We start from the raw sequence: 17,545 nt of genomic DNA on the forward strand, positions 1-17,545 counted from the left end.
GGGCTTTTTTGCACCGTATAGTTGGCAAACTTTATTTTGTTCATATACAAATCAATACCCGATTGATATACATTTATTTTGTGCAAAAATGAAATACTTACATTTATTTTGTACCGAATGAGCTGGCACAATGGATTGGACACTTTTTTGAAAAATAAATGTGTTTCGATCAGCTATTTATTGGTATGCGAACAACATACTTGCATGATAATTGTTCTCGGCAAAGTCTAAAATATGAACGATTCCGATCTCCAAAATGGCCCGCCCAAAATGCACCAACCCAATGGTAAGTTCTGCGAGAAGCCCATTTCATTGCACAACCACCCTTTTTATAGCTCATTTCTGATGTTCACAGAAAAAAAAAATTTACCAGTAAGATCTCATTCGGCTAATATTTATTAAAAAAAATTGAATTTCGGTCGTAATTTTTTACTTTCTAGATTTCTCTCGTTATGACGAAATAATAATTTTCAAAAAATTGACGAAAAATTAATAAATACGATAAAAAAATTGAATAAAGACAAAATAAATCAAATGACTTGTTTAGCCTAACGAGCCTGAGACCTCTGTAGTACTGCCCAACCAAACCGGTGGTAGAACCGCTGTGTGTAGGACCGGTTCGGTTCAAGACTTCAAGTGCGAAAGGAATACGCGTACCCTGAAGCGATTGCAGTCGTCCATTCCGTCAAAAAACACTTCAAGCCTCCAATCAGCAAAGGCGAGAGAGAGAGAGAGAGAATGGGAGTTCTCGAAGGCCTCTACAAGCTCCTGATGCGACGGACCTCCGTCTACGCCACCTTCGTCATCGCCGGCGCTTTCGCCGGAGAACGGGTCAGATTTCCGATCTGTTCTTCGCCGCCTTCCTCTGTTCGTCTATTGTTTCATTTTTAACACGTGGAGCAGATAAAGTATTGTTTGATACAAGTTTTCTGTCCCTAGCTTGGGTTATTGATTTACATTTCTATTGTACTCGTACACGTCGGGAATTTGAGGAGATTTGTTCCTGTAGGTGTATGGTAGTTGTTCTCTAACTAGACAGGCCTGAGCTCATTTTATCCAACAAATAGTCTAGGAACACAACGCGGACGCAATTTTGTTTAGAGAAGTTCGATGTGTGCCGGCCCACGTGCAGGGGCCGTCCAAAGGGGGTGCAGGGGGACTTGGCCCCTGCACAACGCCAAATTATCTCGCGTATAATACTAATTTTTAGCTTAATTAGGGAAAATTCTATGAGATTAGCCCTTGCAAGTCCTTTTGAGTGAATTTTTTTTTCTTCTAAAAGTTCATATATGTGGGGGGTAAAAATCCCCAAAATTTCAATAATTTTTTAGGTCTTGTGTATAAAGTTAAATGGTGGCTGCACCCATACACATAATATCGTCTCTTCTTCGGACCTTACGATAAGAAATATATGCTGGACACAAAATCCTGTGTCCGCCACTGCACATGTGCATCAAACAGCTCTGGAAAGTTGTGTTTTAAAATTGTGTTAGTTCCTAGCATTGCTTTTTATCGAATTGTCATGAAATCGGTTTTGTGGCTTATCACTGTATATATGGAATAACTTGCAGGCTGTGGACTATGGAGTTCATAAGATCTGGGAGTACAACAACGTTGGGGTATTTCCAACATCCTTTGATTAAATTCTTTTGCTTTGTTGGTTTTTTGATGTGCGTATTGGTGTGAATTCTTTTGATCCGATAAGGCTATGTGTTTCGATAATTGCTCTTTGGTTGATATGAATAGACCGTTTAGAAACGCCTTGGCAGTGCTTCTGTGTCTGTTTCAACAACCAGCTTACGGTTTCGCTCTCTGTGCACAATTGAGGGACCATGGACTGTTCTAACATGGTGATTTCCATGGGTTTCACAGCTCCAAATGCTGCTTTGTTGGTATAGATGTATCTCATATTGCGCTTACTTGAATCCATTTGATCTCAACATACTATCAAGTTCATAAAGGATTCACGGTCTGATTGCAGTAGGGGACAGTTATGGTGGAAGTATATGTCGCTGCATTATTTGATCTAGAGCAAAAAATAAGATTTGATACTGAACATTAGTAAAGCTATTTTAGTTATCTTGCAAGAATATTGTTCTATGTTCATATCTTGAGGATAAGGTTTTTGCAAAGAGGCACTCACACTTCTAAAAGATAGTGTTCCCGTCTGTGTAGGTTCCTCCCAAACGCTTATCAAACGCTTCATGCTTGTCTAATCTTATTCCTCTATTGCTTTATTTTTTAGAACTAGATATGTATCGAAGACTTGGAAAAAATCCAAGTCCATCGCTTAAATAACATTGGAACATACCACAAGTTTGAGAAAATAACACTGCGATAAGAGGATAGAAAATGAACAATGTGTACCCACTACCCACTACAAGTCTAATCTCAAAATTTAAATGTTTTAAGGGGAAAAATCTAGAATAAGTGTTATTTCTTTTTATCGATCCTTTTTTTAATAGCTCCGGTGTCTTGGTCCTCGACTAATCCCTAAAAGACCAAATCCTACCATCCATAAGCAAGGGCCCAATTAAAGCTACTTAGGTTCTAGCACATACGCCTTATTGCTTGTCAAGAAACAAAAAGAAATCATCCTTATATTCTAATATGTGAAATTTGAAGAAGATTTTCTACCAGTATTCTATGATATAATTTGAATGTTTTGCAGTGTAGAAAATAAATGGTTCCTATTTTCATCAATGCATAAAGAATTTACCATTTATGAACATAGCCTTATCGTTTCACCCTTTGATTCTTTTTTTTCATATGTGTTGTGTCGTATCAACTATCCATGAAGGAATTGGATCAATTATAGGCCTTTTGAATGCTTTTAGGGCTTTATGAAGCCTATTATTTGGTCCTATCGTCTTAAAATTAGAAAAGTGTTTGGAGAATGAGGTAATCTCAGTGTTTTGGTAGCAAGGGGCATGGGTAGAGATGGAGGGAGGGGGAGAGAGGGGGAAAGTTTAACATTATGTGCCCTTTTATCGGCTTAGCTCGTACTTCCTTTGGTTTAGTGTATAGACAATAGATATGCAGATGGATAACTCTTGGTAACTTAGTGAGGCATATAGTATTCTTCATAAGGTCGTATGTAAATATGTTCATCAGCTATATGCATTTGTTTTGTGAATCCTCTTTCATTTCAGCCAATGGTAGATTTCTTGCAGTTCATTATCTTGCGGCTGCTTTTCCAACACCTTCTTTTAGCTGCTTATGTCTCTGACCCAGATTTGCTTACTCCTATAATGCAGAAGCGGTACGAGGACATTCCAGTTTTGGGACAGAGGCCAACGGAATGAAATTACTCGTCTCTCTTTCCTTCTTCTTCCTAGATCAAGACGAAACGTTTTGCGTTGATGTTTGAATAATTATTGCTTCTTGGACAATTTGACCATGATCTTTCGAAACATTTATAGATTGTTTGGATTTTGTTTGTCGAGCTTGGTTTTAGTTTGTTTCAACCTTCCAAGGCAGGCAGTTTTCAGTTCCTCAATGTTGTTATCTTACTTTTGCAAGTATTCTACACATGCCATTCGCTGAAGGTTGAGTTCCATTTAGGCTCAGTTTGGTTGGTGGGATTCGTAGTTACATGGTCTGCAATTCAGGTAAGTTCGGCCAGGCTGCGGCCTGCGATTCCAAGGTGAATGTTGATGTGCCTTATTGATGGCCCATGTCTAGATAAGATCATTGTGACTTGTGAGCAGCTTAGGCTCAACTTGCTCTGAGTTTTCAATCAATCTTATAGTACTACCTTAAACTGCGACTTTTATCCTTGTTGGTTCAATCAAACAGTTTATGAAGTTATTTTTGTTGACCGGTAATTTGTACTGTAATATTTTTTTGGATTTTTTTTTTTCTTTATGTAGAGAAGCTAAACATGTTCAGGGTTTCGTATTGATGGTTAAATCTCTTTACACATCTATAGTCTGAGCATAGAGTGACACTCCTTCATAAGGGCATCTCGACCCAAGTCTTCAAATTGAGGAAGACTGAAAATAACATTTTTTGCACGAAGAGTTAGTATGAAGAATCTATTCAAACATCTCTACTTTTTAAAATCTCATTCATTTCTCTTCAAAACTCAACTTTTCCGCCAAAAGTTGAACTTTTAGTTTTTTTTTAATATTACCAAAATATATTGATGAGTGTTCTTGTGTAAAGATCTCATGAATATGCTTTCAAATATATTAATCTTATGAAGAATAAATTAAGATGCTATGTAAGTTATAATAACATTTAAAAGAATAGAAATAAAAATGTGTTTCATTTTTTGGAGGATTCTTCCTATATGAAGAATGATACTCCCTCCGTCCTTTTAAAAATGTCTCGCTTCGTAATTCCAACTTATTAAAAAAATATCATCATTACACTTTTCACATCAACGTTTATCTTCACTTTTCCTACTTATCCTCTATGGAGACATCATCATTACAATTTTACTCACTAATTTTTTAAAATGGAATCTACTTTTAGGGGCAAAATGGGAAATGTACTACTTTTATCCACTAACTTTACAAAATGGACACTTATTAAGGGACAGTCCAAAATGGAATACTGGACATTAAAAAAAGGACGGAGGAAGTATTAAGTATGGCCGGAGGCCAACCATTCTTCAAAATGAAGGTTTGGTTGGAGATGCTCTAAGAGTTGTGTTTTCCAAAAATTGATGATAAAAAATTAGAAATTGAATTCGTTAAATTCGGCCTTCATTTACTAAATCTTTGAAAATAGTAGTAACTTTGGAAAGATAGTTAAAAATAATGAATATATCCCTATAAAAATTACTAAGTTAGCGTTTGCCAAAAATTATTTTGACACTTTTTTAGATTCTAAAACTTTCAAAAACTAGTGTAGAAATGTTTGTCAAAAATTCTACATGAATTGATTTTTAGAATCTACAGATTATGAGAAATTAAAAAAAATAAGGAAATTCTCAAAAATTCAAAGTTGAGTTTTGGTAGCTCTTAGGATTTTACAACTCAAAATTCGTAGAAAATAAATAAAATTCTCATATTCTCGCAATTGCAATAAACAAGTTTCTTTAAAATCTGAAGCTAAAATATAAAACATGCATCCACATCTGTCGCAAACAAGCTCTAAGGGAGTATATAGCATCATCATTATGACTAGATTAAAAATTTACAAAATCAAGACTTAAACGTACTTAATCCAAAAAATTACAAGTAGGGGGAGTAATTTGTGGCACAGATCAAGTTTCAGGGTTTTTATGTAATTATCGCAATATATATATCCTTCTTATACGCCAGCTAGGGTTTTTCCTTTGAAATCAGCAACAGCCCAAATCGTATATCGAACAGGTACTCCTCTCTCTCCCTCCCCGTCCGTGTGTTCTTCTCCTTCGACTATTACTGTACTTATCTAGACAATTGATTTGATTGTTTGTATGTGTTTTCTGTTGTGGTGACAGTCTGAAGAAGCAAAAAAGTTTGAGCCATGAGGTATGTGATGCTTCTTTTTTTTTTTTTTTTGGTAAACACTTGCTACGTTTTGGTAAACACTTGCTACGTTTTCCACATGTATTGTTCTTGTATCATAATGCTTCGCTTTATCCAGTTTGTGTGTGTTTATGCTGTTTGTTGTGGAAAATTCTAATGGTGAAAATGGTTACTTAGGTAGGGCAACACATTGGTTACGATTGACACTAAGATTTGATAAATTTTTCTGTGGAAGGGTTCATCTGGAATAGCAACTCTCTACTCCCTGCCAGTTGTTCCCTCCCCCCCCCCCCCCCCCCCCCCCCCCCCCCCCCCCCCCCGTTTATGACCATTTAGAATAGCGATTTGAGCGTGTTTCTTATGCTATGCTTCATGTTGTTTTCAAATTAAGATTATTTGTTAATTTCTATAGGCTCTATTTGCAATTCTATAGGCTTCATTTGCTAAGAAGTTAGTGCATAAGGACATTGTAATTATCAATCTGATCATTGGCGTTGATTCTATGCCATGTCATTGTGTTTGAAATGGAGCTGTCTTTCTTGTGAATCCCAATGAGATTGGCTTTCATCCTCCCTAACCCAGTTGAATATTTTTTTACTCGCAGTAAGCTTCAGAGTGAGGCCTTGAGGGAAGCCATCACTCAGATTGCCAAAGATGCCAGGGAGAAAAAACGGAAGTTCGATGAAACAATTGAGCTCCAAATTGGGCTGAAAAACTATGATCCCCAAAAGGATAAGCGCTTCAGTGGTTCGGTGAGGTTGCCTCACATTCCACGTCCCAAAATGAAGGTTTGCATGCTTGGTGATGCTCAGCACGTGGAAGAGGTAAACCTGCTCAGTCCGGATTAGTATTGTTCTCCCTCAATCGGTTATCCTGTATTTGCTGCTTTTAGTCTACAAAAACGAGCATTTCGTATACCCTTGAAGAAAGGGCACCCATGAGAAATTGCATGTCGTTTCATATGTATGGTAGACGATAAAGGTCCAATCCTTTTTTGAAAAGCTTTTTATTTTTTATTTGTTTGCATGGGGGTTGTTTAATTCAATGTCAATTTTGTTGCAATATGTATTTTTTTCATGTTGATGGCATGTATCAAGTGTTTTGTTGGTTGTCAAGTGTCTGCATATAAAAACGTTTTAGGGCTGAAATAACAGTGTTCTCTACACTTTCCAGTTCATTAACTGGACTTATATTGCTGGTTTCTAGGTTTTGTTGTATGCTCTTCGTTTATAATGTGCGTTGTGTGGATGATGTAATCATGATACTTGAGAAGTCATTTTCTAAGACAGATCCTTTTATTCTATGATAATTTCTACCTTTGAATAGTCTCGGTCCGTGGTGGAAGCTTCCGTATTTGAGCCTTTACTTCTATACTAGATGAACTTGCATTACTACGAGAAAGTAGGAACATGTACATGTACACTATTTTTGGCATGCTTCCCTCGGTACATGTGTCATTAGTCATTACTTTTGAGTTTTGACAATGGACTATTTTAGGCCTGGAATGCATAGTAAATTATTGTTCCCAATATCTTTTCTTTCAAGAGAGAGACCAATATTCAAGCGTTTGTTTTGTCCTTATACGGAAGGAAGAATACTTCACTTCTTATTTTAGATTATGTACGCTGTTAAAAGTTGGGACTTTGTTCATGTGTTAAATGTGCTTTATCTTGAGGTCATGTTATTTACTTTGTAAACTGCAGGCTGAGAAGATAGGGTTGGAGTATATGGATGTAGAAGGTCTGAAGAAACTTAACAAAAACAAGAAACTGGTCAAGAAACTCGCAAAGAAATACCATGCCTTCTTAGCATCAGAAGCTGTCATTAAGCAGATTCCCCGTCTACTGGGCCCTGGTCTCAACAAAGCAGGCAAGTGTGTTTGATGAAAGGAAAACCGTTATTTGACATCTCGTTAATTGACAGCAATTTCTTGTCTTTTTGTCTTTAGGTTTAGGTTGTAACCATTTTAGCTTTTTACTTTCTTTTCTTGGGTTTTTGGGGACTTATGAAGCTAATATACTGATTATCAAGATATGCTTTAGCAACCAGACTATGGCAGGTGTCTACTACATGCATTGTTGTGTAGACCGTTGAATGTCTGGGAAAGAAATCAAAGAGGTTGAAAAATATCTCAGGGGTGTCCATCGTTGCTCTCTAGTACCACTAACTGATTATGTGAGCTACATCTGGACACTACAACCTTTTACTTATCAAAAAAATATCAAAATATGCTTTAGAATTTTCCTTCATTATTAGCGCTTGTTTCTTTATTCTCAGCTGTTTATGTGTTTTCTCTTTTGGTAGATTTGTAGTTTCTAAGATCGTTTATCAATGTCCACTGCCGGAAGGCAAAGCAGTTTTTATACAACACGCTGCACAGATTTGAAGGGAATTTTCTTCTTGGTCGGTTGTTGAATTCATGCTTTGTTGTTCCCTCCTGAGTCCTGTTCTTAGACTGGCAAGTCTAAAAGGATTGTTCTGTGTCTACCCCATCGTGTTGTGCCTAAGTTATTTGTCATGTTGTTTGTGGTTCTGAATGAAGTCTTCCATGTCAGTATACAGACTTACAAGGCAGTTGTAACGTTTTCTTAGTTGCCTGGGTGGAATGGTATCTTTCTTTTGTCTAACTACGTCCATTCATATGCCAATGCAGGGAAGTTTCCTACCCTTGTTAGTCACCAGGAATCCCTCGAGTCTAAAGTTAATGAGACCAAAGCTACAGTTAAGTTCCAACTGAAGAAGGTTCTCTGCATGGGAGTTGCTGTTGGGAACTGCACTATGGAGGAGAAGCAGATCTTTCAAAATGTGCAAATGAGCGTCAATTTCCTAGTTTCATTGTTGAAGAAGAACTGGCAAAATGTGAGTCTGTTTTCCTGCTGCTAAATTATGAGTTTGTCGTGAATGCATGGACGTATTACCTCAATCTGAGTAGGTTGCTACTAGCTTTTAATGTCTCTTTGGTCTATTGTAGTTTGTCATTTCCTACTTCGATTTACCGGTTTTTCACATTTTTGTCATTGTATGGTTAGCTTTGAGAGGCAATCAGGTTGACCAATCGATCATTGATAATTAATAAAAATAAGTAGCTTTGCCCTTAACCCTGGTCCCCAACCCCCTCCCCAGTATACAAAGACAAAGGGAAGAAAAAGAAAGAAAACAATCACACATAACCTGCCTTCACAACTAGTACAAAACGCTTTTCTTGGAATAGCTATTAAGATATCATGTTTTTACAAAGCTTTATGCCTGTGAAGAGTCTCCGACACAACTCGCCTACTCTGTTGAAGGGTCGTAGCTCCTTCATGGGATCTCTCGTTGACAATTGTTGAGTCTATTATTGTTCTCTTAAATCATTTACTCTGTTGAATTATCAATTAGCTTACAGTGTTCTATTGTGATTGGAATTCAGGTGAGGTGCTTGTACCTGAAGAGTACCATGGGGAAGACAGTTCGCGTCTTTTAAAGAGTTTCTTTGCTTGAGCTCTTTAGTGAAGGATTTATCGTGAGCAAATGCTTGGAAAAGATTTTCCTGGATTTAGCAATTCACCCTTTTTGTTAGTCTTTTACATAGACACTTCCGTGAATTTCATGAACCTAAGAATGTTTGTTTCCAATTTTATTTCAAGGAGAGGTCTATCTATTAATCGTTCATTTGCTTGTTTTACTGGTGATCCTATTTGATGGGTTAACAGTACAGTATGACCAAAATAGTATTTGATTTTGTAAAACCCTAAACTTCTTTTTTGTGACAGCGCTCTTCTGTTGTATGGTGCACTGTCCACTCACATAGAGGCTCTGTTATTCCATGTCATTGACCATTATACCAATCGGCAGGACATGTAGAGACCAGCGAGTGGCTGGACCGTGAGCCAACCAGCAATCCGAGAACCGACCACTGATTCTGTAATGCTGCTGCAAACCACCAATGTTTCCACTCTAGCCTTTTCGAAGGGATTTTGTACTTCCGTATTGTACAAAAACCAATTTCTTTTTATTTTCTGAAGTTCTAAACTAATTTTTACATTTAATATTCTGGAGACATTCACTAAAAACAGCTCATAATGAAGACAATAAATTGCGAATGTCATAGACTCATGCTATGAAAAGAGTCCGGTAATTATGTCATCTTTGAGCTAACTTTTTACAAACTTTTAGCATGTCTTTTTGGGGTGTTTCCTCTTAATTTTGTGTCTTTTTGTCGTCTTTAATGAATTTTATATAATAGGGTTTATACTTTTTACTTCTCCTATTTCGTCAACGAACATTTATATAATAGGGTTTATACTTTTTACTTCTCCTATTTCCTCAACGAACAAAGTGACTTCCTCAACGAACAAAGTGACGTAAAAATTAAATTATAGACAAATTCAATAAAAACAAAGAGAAAACAGCAAAAAAAGATGATGTAAAAAAATGGGTCAAAGATTGGTTGGTTTAATTTTGCTTTAAAAAATATGCAAGAAAGTGTAATACTCGCAACACATTGACAATCATATAAGCCCATTTATTATTCCGTACTGTATTAGTCTTCAATACCCTCGGAGTTCTCAATTCCCGCTTCGCTCAACCTCCAAAACCGAGCTCTTAGCGGCTGCCACCCCATCTTTCAACCCCTCCCAACCATTAGCCATCACCTCCTCGAGTCTTCAGACCACTGGCCAACACCAGCCACCATCTCTTCTATCGGCATCTACCACTTTGACACCACCATTCTCTCCCCTCCTCCATTCGTCACTAACCCAACATTTCTATCTCCTTTTGATAATCTACTCGATGAGACATATTTAGAATTGAACTTCTGAACTAACATAGATTATTTCACCAAACTCCTCTGTAACAAGAATCTTCCAAACAGACAGTTTTATTTCAAAGTCATACAATCGAACAAAAATACTTTGTTCAAAACATATTCTTGAACGATCCTTAAATTTATTGACAAATCGGTAAACAAAAATGATTCTCCACCAAATTGCGCGAGAGGACTTCCAATTCTTCACCATCTTTTTCCATTGCACATATCGTGAGTGATGTCTTTTTCATCACACATGGTGAGTAGAAGTCAGAAGAGGACGGCTCGGCCGATGGTAGTGTTGGTTGGGCGGGGGAGGGAGGGAAGGACAGAGAGGTTGGAAAAAGAAAGAAAAGATGTGGGTGCTAATTGCTAAAAGAAAGGCAAAGGATAAAACGGTAAAATAACGTACTAAGGTTTGGGTACTGAGTCAAAAAGGGGTGCAAACAGACTTTCCCGTAACTTTGGCCCTTACCAATTAGGGCATCCTTTCGTCACTTTTGCGGCCGTCTCTCGAAGTATGCTAAAGGCCGTCTCTCTCTCTCTCTCTCTCTCTCTCTCTCTCTCCAAAAATATTGACTAAATAAAAGCTTGTGTAGCAGCTTAAGCACTTGGAACTTAGCTCGTGCCTTCGCTCCTTAGAAATCTCCGCCTCTGATTGAAAAAAAAATCCATAACCCCTCTCTTGGAACACTTCGTATCTCTGTAAGCTACTCCTGAATATCTCTTTGTACGCGCTCTTCTGCGATTTTTTTATGGATTAGTTGTAATCAAGTTTCACTGTTTTCTGTTTGTGTTTGGTTATGAAGATGTGTTTTTGTTCATGTAACTGTTCATGATTGAGTTGATTATTATCGCGATCGAGCTGAAATCCTGAATATTACCTGATGTTTTGTGGGTTAGTTTTAGGGTTGGCAATGGGGCGGGTAGGGGGTGGATACCACTATCCCCGTCCCCGATCTTCGAATCCAAATCCATCCCCATCCCCGTCCCCATCCCCTCTCCGATCCCTACCGGGGAATTATTTTTACCCTCCATCCCCTCCCCAAACAGGGAACGGGGATCCCCGTGGGGAATCGGGAATCCAACTGAAACCACAAGCAAAACCGGTATTCTTAATCCGGTATCCCTCCTGCAGCAAGACGCCAAGAACAAACAACACACGCAAAGCTCTTTAAAGCTTCGTTTCTTAGTCTCTCAACACGACGCTATTTAATGAGTATCCGACGTGAACAATATTTATCTAACTAGAACTATCGATTTGAGCTCTTTTTTCTACTAATCTTCTATCCGTGGTAAGTGAATTCAATTACTTCTATGTTAATTGACAGTGAGATTTAGTTTCTGTCTTTCTTCCTCACTTATGTATATATAGTACTCCTATATAATTTTCATTTATGTATATAACTTATTTATTTTACTCCCTCCGTCCCATATTATTTGGACTTTTTCGATATTTGTGTCAGTTTTCAATCGTTTGTATCTTCCAATATAAATCTCCAACAATATGCAATATGGATCTTATTTGATAGTTCTCGATTAGATCTATAATACAAAGTTTTCAAAATTATAAAAAATATCATAAATTGGGAAATATAAGATTTTAAAGAATGGCACGAATATCAAAAAATACCAAATATTTTGGGTCGGAGGGAGTATATACACACACACACACACACACACACACACACACAAACGGGGCGGGGATGGGGCGGGGACAGACTCATACCCATCCCCTACCCGTTCCCCATTTTTTTAAAAAAATTATCCCGATTCCCGAAAAATCCCCGAATCCCCAATCCATTTGGGGTGGGGCGGCCGGGATTGCCATCCCCAGTTAGTTTTAGTTTTTGGTGGTTTTTTTTATAACTAGGTGTGTGGATCAGCTTACGGCCTCCTCGAAATATTTTGTGGGTTTGTTTGTTTTATACGGAGTATAACATTTCAATCGTGTATAAGATGGTAGATAAACGGAAATAAAAGTGATTGCATTTCAACAGTGTATGTGGGTTTCTTGATGTGATTTTTTTTTTTGGCTTACCCAGTTTTTTAATAACAAAACCACTTGAATGAATTGTGGTGCTCCTCTTCCACCTTTAGGCTAATTTGGGTGAAAAAAAGAAGGATTGCATTACACCGAAATAAATCATCCATGATCTGAACAGGATTTTTAGCTCATTACTATGCACTTGAATAAGAAAGGCCCAGAAATGGATGTCACCTAAGTATTGTGAATGGGATATTTTGTGGGATTGGTTGTTCGATTGAACGGTCTTTGTAATCAATAGATAGAGGCACACACAGACCCTTATGGGATATTTCGTGAATGTCGGTCATGTGGTTCCCGCAAGATTTATAATGCTCAATAGTGCTGTCGATCAAAAAATGACAAAAGAAGTTCTAGAGTCCTTTGTAACCTCTCTAAAAGAATTAAAGTACAAATCGGTAGAAAGTTTATTGACATTCCCATCTATACCGTAATATTGAATTCCTATTCTGCTGTACTGTTTCAATTTTCTATTCACTAAATTATGTTTTGCATTTTTCCATTGAATTGTGACGGGAAAGCTCCCGCTTTTGTTTTTTGCTTCTAGATTTACTATCATTGTGTTCCTTTTGGTGACGTTCTTTGATTAATTCTGTTTAGGATGATAAAGCTTTTACCCACAATGTCTATTCAAAAACGTTTTCACAGTATGCTCACAAAAGCTTAAAAGAGCTAAGTGTTTTTGTTACCAGAGGTTTTCTTATGGTTGTCTAACTTTTGGTACTTACTTTTCTCTCTCAATTACTCAACATGTCCTAATGTTTGTAGTAGGAAATCATGTTTTTGAACTCACCCTACACAGGAATAAAGAAAATACATAAGACCAAGAAAAGAATAATGTGGTTTGAAGAGGGGTTAACATTTGATAAAGAAGGTTGCAGCAGCCAAGCTCCTCAACTTTTCAGTAAAATATAGAGTACCGAGATAAAAATAGAAGGGCTGTATTTGGTAAAGTTTCAAATCTTGGGAAGATGAGAGGTTTAGTTTTCTAATAGTGCTTAATTGCGTCCTAAGACCTTGTTATCCTTTAATTCGTCCAGAATGAACTAAAGGGCATTCATCCTGCTGAGACAAATATACACGATCAGCATCATTAGTCATAAATGAAAGTGAGTGTAAGACAGTTGCTGTCATTTGGAACACCCTGGAGCCTAGATTGAAGAGCAGACAGCCACTCGCTTTGCTTCTTCTCACAGTGCTCCCAGACCGATTGCCTTTATTGTTGCAGAACTGGATGGTTAAGTTCCATTTCGCTGTAACATGGAGGGCTACATACCAATGGTGGTTCCCCTTCTGTCAAACTTAACTTATGCTTTGACTTATAAATTAAGAAACTCACTTCAAGTTCAAGAGGAGAAGATTGGGTATGAATAACTCTTTAAATCCCCTGACACCGTATTCATTATTATTTCTTATTTGACTATGAGCTCTTCTAGAAGCTTGAAAGTTTTTTAAGCCAATTGCGATTTGGAATAGGGTTCTCCAGCCATTGTAGTGCCCAAGTTTGAAATATTGTTTGTGATATTTGGTCACATCACTTTGCCTGAAATACAGTTTAGTGTGAAGAAATACATACATGAGGAAATGGTTGAAGTAATGCAATGACCTGCTTTGCCATTTGGATTTCGGAAGTGCTGAATCCTAAGAAGCTATTACTACTTGGGTGATGCTTCTTAGGGAACATCAACCCTTAACCAACACAGCACATTCAAAGCATGTTGGGTGTAAATAAAATTATGAGGTCGTTGCACCGTTTGGTACAACATGGACTCTAGGAGCCTCGAGTGAAGAGCATAGAGCAACTCGCTCGTTTCTTCTCATAGTGCTCCAAACATTTAATGCCTCAGGAATGCAGAGATGGATGGTTTTGTTCCATTCTTGTGGATTCTTAATGGCAATATTTCAATGGTGGGATTCATATTCCCACCTTGTTGGCTAGGGGGCTAAACTTCTGAGTAAGCTGAAAGCCATATTTCACCTATTTTCAAGGAACTTAGAATATCTATTTGCCTTATCATTCTCTGTTGATAGAGGCTCCCTTTCCATTGAAAGATGATTCAAATCTGTGCTGACAACCTACCTCTAACCAGAGGTGATTACAAGAATGTACAAGTGACAGAGTCGAATAGGGCACAAATTTAGTCCTGGAGAAAGTAGAGTAGGTGGTGATATATTTTGTTCCTTTGAGTATGCCTGTCAGGAGTTTATCTTGGCCCTCTTGAGGTGACCTTGGGCTCAGTGGTCAAAGACTTAAAAACTTAGCCTACTAACCTCTTGGTTGTGTATTTGAGTGTAACTGTCCAAGGACAACCACCTTGAACATTGAATGCCAAAGGACGTTGGATATGTGCCCAATATGTACTTCTTGTTAATGCATGTCTGGAGTTTACCATGTTTCCATTGTAAACCTCGGAATTTGTGCAAGTCGCAGTTAGATTCTATTATTTTCCATGTGCTGATGTTTCTTGCAGACATTGCACCCCTTTCCATTTGTGACGATTGCATTTCCACAATTGGCGAACACTTGAGCTCTGAATCTTGCTTCTTTTTTCCAGGTAAACATGTTATTGTCAACCATGAAACTCCCCTCCCACTGCGTGCCCATGACCGCACCTCAGATGCAAATTACCAATAATACCCTCGTTAAGACCCCAACAACCACATCTTTACCATGCATAAAGAGCATCTCTAGCCCATTCGGCTTGAAATCTTCCTCCAGTCGTAGAGCATCTGCTATTATGGCAGTGTACAAAATCAAGCTGGTTACTCCGGAGGGCGAAGAGCACGAGTTTGAAGCCCCCGATGATGCTTACGTATTGGACTCCGCTGAAGATGCCGGAATCGAGCTGCCTTATTCTTGCAGGGCAGGCGCTTGCTCCACCTGTGCCGGGAAATTGGAGTCGGGTTCGGTGGACCAGTCAGATGGATCTTTCCTCGACGAGAAGCAGATGGAGGAAGGTTACGTGCTCACATGCATTTCCTACCCCACGTCCGATTGTGTCATTCACACCCACAAGGAAAGTGATCTTTACTGAGTACCCATTATAGCAAGCCGTGTGATATTAGTACTCCATAAGGGATGTATTGGAAAGCGTTTCAATTCAAACCTGTTGCTGGTTGTTAGTATGGACTGGGATCTTTTGGACATTTGGTACTCTTTTTTAAGTGAATCAATCGTGGTTTTCCCTCAGCGTCCTTTAGTTTCCAGCAAATCTTTTGATCTGTTTTTGTATTTACTCCTATATATCTATAGGCGTTGGTTTGATCATTTAAGCTTCTGATAAAGAAAATAAGAGAAGATCATTTAAGGTCAAGTGATGCTAGATAGAGATGGCAACACTCATTGTTACTGTAGTATACAAGCGTGAGTGAGTACTGGGTAAGGGAAAGGCCCATACGGTAACGTGTTAGCTCGTGTTTGCGAGAATTTATTTATTTATTTTTTAAATTTTGTGATTCTGTTTTTTCAAAATTAGTTTGGAGTGTTTGCAAAATTTTACATAATGGATTCTCGAATTCTACAAATTTTGAAAAGCTAAAAAATGAATGAAAATTTCAAAATCCCAAAGCTGGGTTTGGGTAGCTTTTGAGATTTTACAACACAAATTTTCAAAAAAAGAATGAAAATCTCATAATTTCACAGCTACGATAAACATGTATTTTTTGCCAAAGTGTGAAATCTAAAATTTGCAGCAAAATTCGAAGCTAAAATTTGAAACATGTATTCAAATCTTCTTTTAACAACTGAATGCAGTTTTAGAGTCTTATATTTAGTAAACGTAGTTCCCAAACTCCTTTTATATCGAGGATCTTTGAAAATCTATATTATGAAACAAAGGGGTCTTTGTTTATCCATATAAACATGAGCACCTCTATGGCCGTTGATCGCCTTCAAGCTAAAATTGTAGCCGTCCGATTAAGAGAATGTTTCCTTAAGTTATAATTTGACCTGCTGTTGTGGTAATAGATACACTTTTCTTTTCAATTTATTACCTTTTGATTTTTTTCATTTTAAGTTGATATTATTTCAAGAGGGTTGATAATTAACCTGTAAATTATTGCCTTTTTTTTATTTTTCTCTCTACCTTGGCATGAGCTTTTTAAAGTGAGACAGAGAGTGAATAGATTATATTGGACGGATAGAGCAGACAACTTATTTAAGTTGAGACTATATTTTGTTTAAAACGGGCATCCGCTAATTTGAAATAAGCAAGCACACTAGTTCCATGGGGAATACCATTTATGGTACATCACTTGAAAAACCTTTGTTATTCCTTCAATGAGCATAGTAGCAGGTATTTTATGGCACGCACATTCTCCATTACCGAATAATGCCTGCAATATGAGTAGTACCTGTACACCAAGAATTGGGATGGAGTTGTGCAGTGGTATGTGTGGCATCAAGCTACACACTTCCGAACCGTTACGATCCAACAGCTCGGATCTCATCTCGAAAATAAATGGCTCTCGATCGTTGGTTGCCGAGATGAGATCCAAGCCGTCGGATGCCCGATCCGACGGCTCGGAGGTGAGCAGTATGGTGTTTATGCACCTTATTGCATAACACCAACCCAAAGTCCATGCAACAAATCCTAGTAATTCGAAATAGAAACTTTTTAATGGGGCCTCCCGTAAAAAAAGTTTATAGAGGCCAATCTCGGTCATCCAAAAGTGTTTTGGACAATCCAGATTAAAGACAAACTATTAACGGAAAGAAAGATTTATTATTGGTAATAGTTTAAAAATGCATCTCAACCATTGATTGTCAAAATGGACGGATGAGATTGCGCGGAAATACCCTATGAAAGTGCCTAAGACCCTAAATCCTATAAAAGTGTCTAAATCGCTAAAATCCTATAATAGGAAAGTGCACTCTAAAATCCTATAATAGTGCCTAAACCCTAGGGTACCCTATGCTATGTTACCATACCCTACCCTAGGGTTTCCTATCCTATAATAGAAAATGCATCTTAAAATTTTATGAAAGTACCTAAATCCTAGAGTACCCTACCCTACTGGAGGCCGGAGGGTGCAACCCAAACCTAATCAGAGCGAGAGAGACAGAGACGGAGACGGAGAGAGGAGGCCAATCTCATTTAAAAACTTTACCGTTATATAGTAGGAGCAGTTCGGTCCATTAAAGGATTTCTAAGCCCGCATTAACTGTTAGGCTGATGAATCCAAAGCCTGATAAAAGAATAGCCCAGACTAGAAGGCTCAATAAGTCTACACTTTGGACTCTAGCCC

General features: G+C 37.9%; 3 protein-coding genes across 8 annotated transcripts; all 3 read left to right on the forward strand.

Annotated features, from left to right (window-relative positions):
* The first annotated feature begins 576 nt into the window (after positions 1-576).
* Positions 577-3,445, forward strand: LOC131312640 (cytochrome b-c1 complex subunit 9, mitochondrial-like). The gene is made up of 3 exons (XM_058340541.1): positions 577-831; positions 1,572-1,619; positions 3,258-3,445. The coding sequence occupies exons 1-3, from the start codon at positions 739-741 to the stop codon at positions 3,303-3,305; spliced, it is 189 nt and encodes a 62-aa protein (XP_058196524.1). The 5' UTR covers positions 577-738; the 3' UTR covers positions 3,306-3,445.
* A 1,762-nt stretch (positions 3,446-5,207) lies between these two features.
* Positions 5,208-9,113, forward strand: LOC131312637 (large ribosomal subunit protein uL1-like). Of its 2 annotated transcripts, none has more exons than XM_058340534.1 (6): positions 5,208-5,324; positions 5,435-5,465; positions 6,067-6,286; positions 7,166-7,331; positions 8,116-8,321; positions 8,872-9,113. In XM_058340534.1, exons 2-6 carry the CDS (start codon positions 5,461-5,463, stop codon positions 8,923-8,925), a joined length of 651 nt encoding a protein of 216 aa, XP_058196517.1. In that variant the 5' UTR covers positions 5,208-5,324; positions 5,435-5,460; the 3' UTR covers positions 8,926-9,113. The 2 variants fall into 2 exon arrangements, with proteins under 2 accessions (XP_058196517.1, XP_058196518.1); XM_058340535.1 differs by having other exon boundaries at positions 5,301-5,354; positions 5,442-5,465.
* Positions 9,114-10,714: 1,601 nt separating this feature from the next.
* On the forward strand, positions 10,715-15,488 carry LOC131312638 (ferredoxin, root R-B1). 5 transcript variants are annotated; one of them, XM_058340538.1, is made up of 4 exons: positions 10,752-10,956; positions 13,101-13,246; positions 13,339-13,662; positions 14,854-15,488. In XM_058340538.1, the coding sequence occupies exon 4, from the start codon at positions 14,860-14,862 to the stop codon at positions 15,331-15,333; it is 474 nt and encodes a 157-aa protein (XP_058196521.1). In that variant the 5' UTR covers positions 10,752-10,956; positions 13,101-13,246; positions 13,339-13,662; positions 14,854-14,859; the 3' UTR covers positions 15,334-15,488. The 5 variants fall into 5 exon arrangements, with proteins under 5 accessions (XP_058196520.1, XP_058196523.1, XP_058196521.1 ...); XM_058340539.1 differs by lacking the exon at positions 13,339-13,662; XM_058340537.1 differs by lacking the exons at positions 13,101-13,246; positions 13,339-13,662 and having other exon boundaries at positions 10,715-10,956.
* The last annotated feature ends 2,057 nt before the right edge of the window (positions 15,489-17,545 follow it).

The sequence above is a fragment of the Rhododendron vialii genome, chromosome 13a, assembly GCF_030253575.1.
Source record: "Rhododendron vialii isolate Sample 1 chromosome 13a, ASM3025357v1".
In the NCBI taxonomy this organism is placed as follows: domain Eukaryota; kingdom Viridiplantae; phylum Streptophyta; class Magnoliopsida; order Ericales; family Ericaceae; genus Rhododendron; species Rhododendron vialii.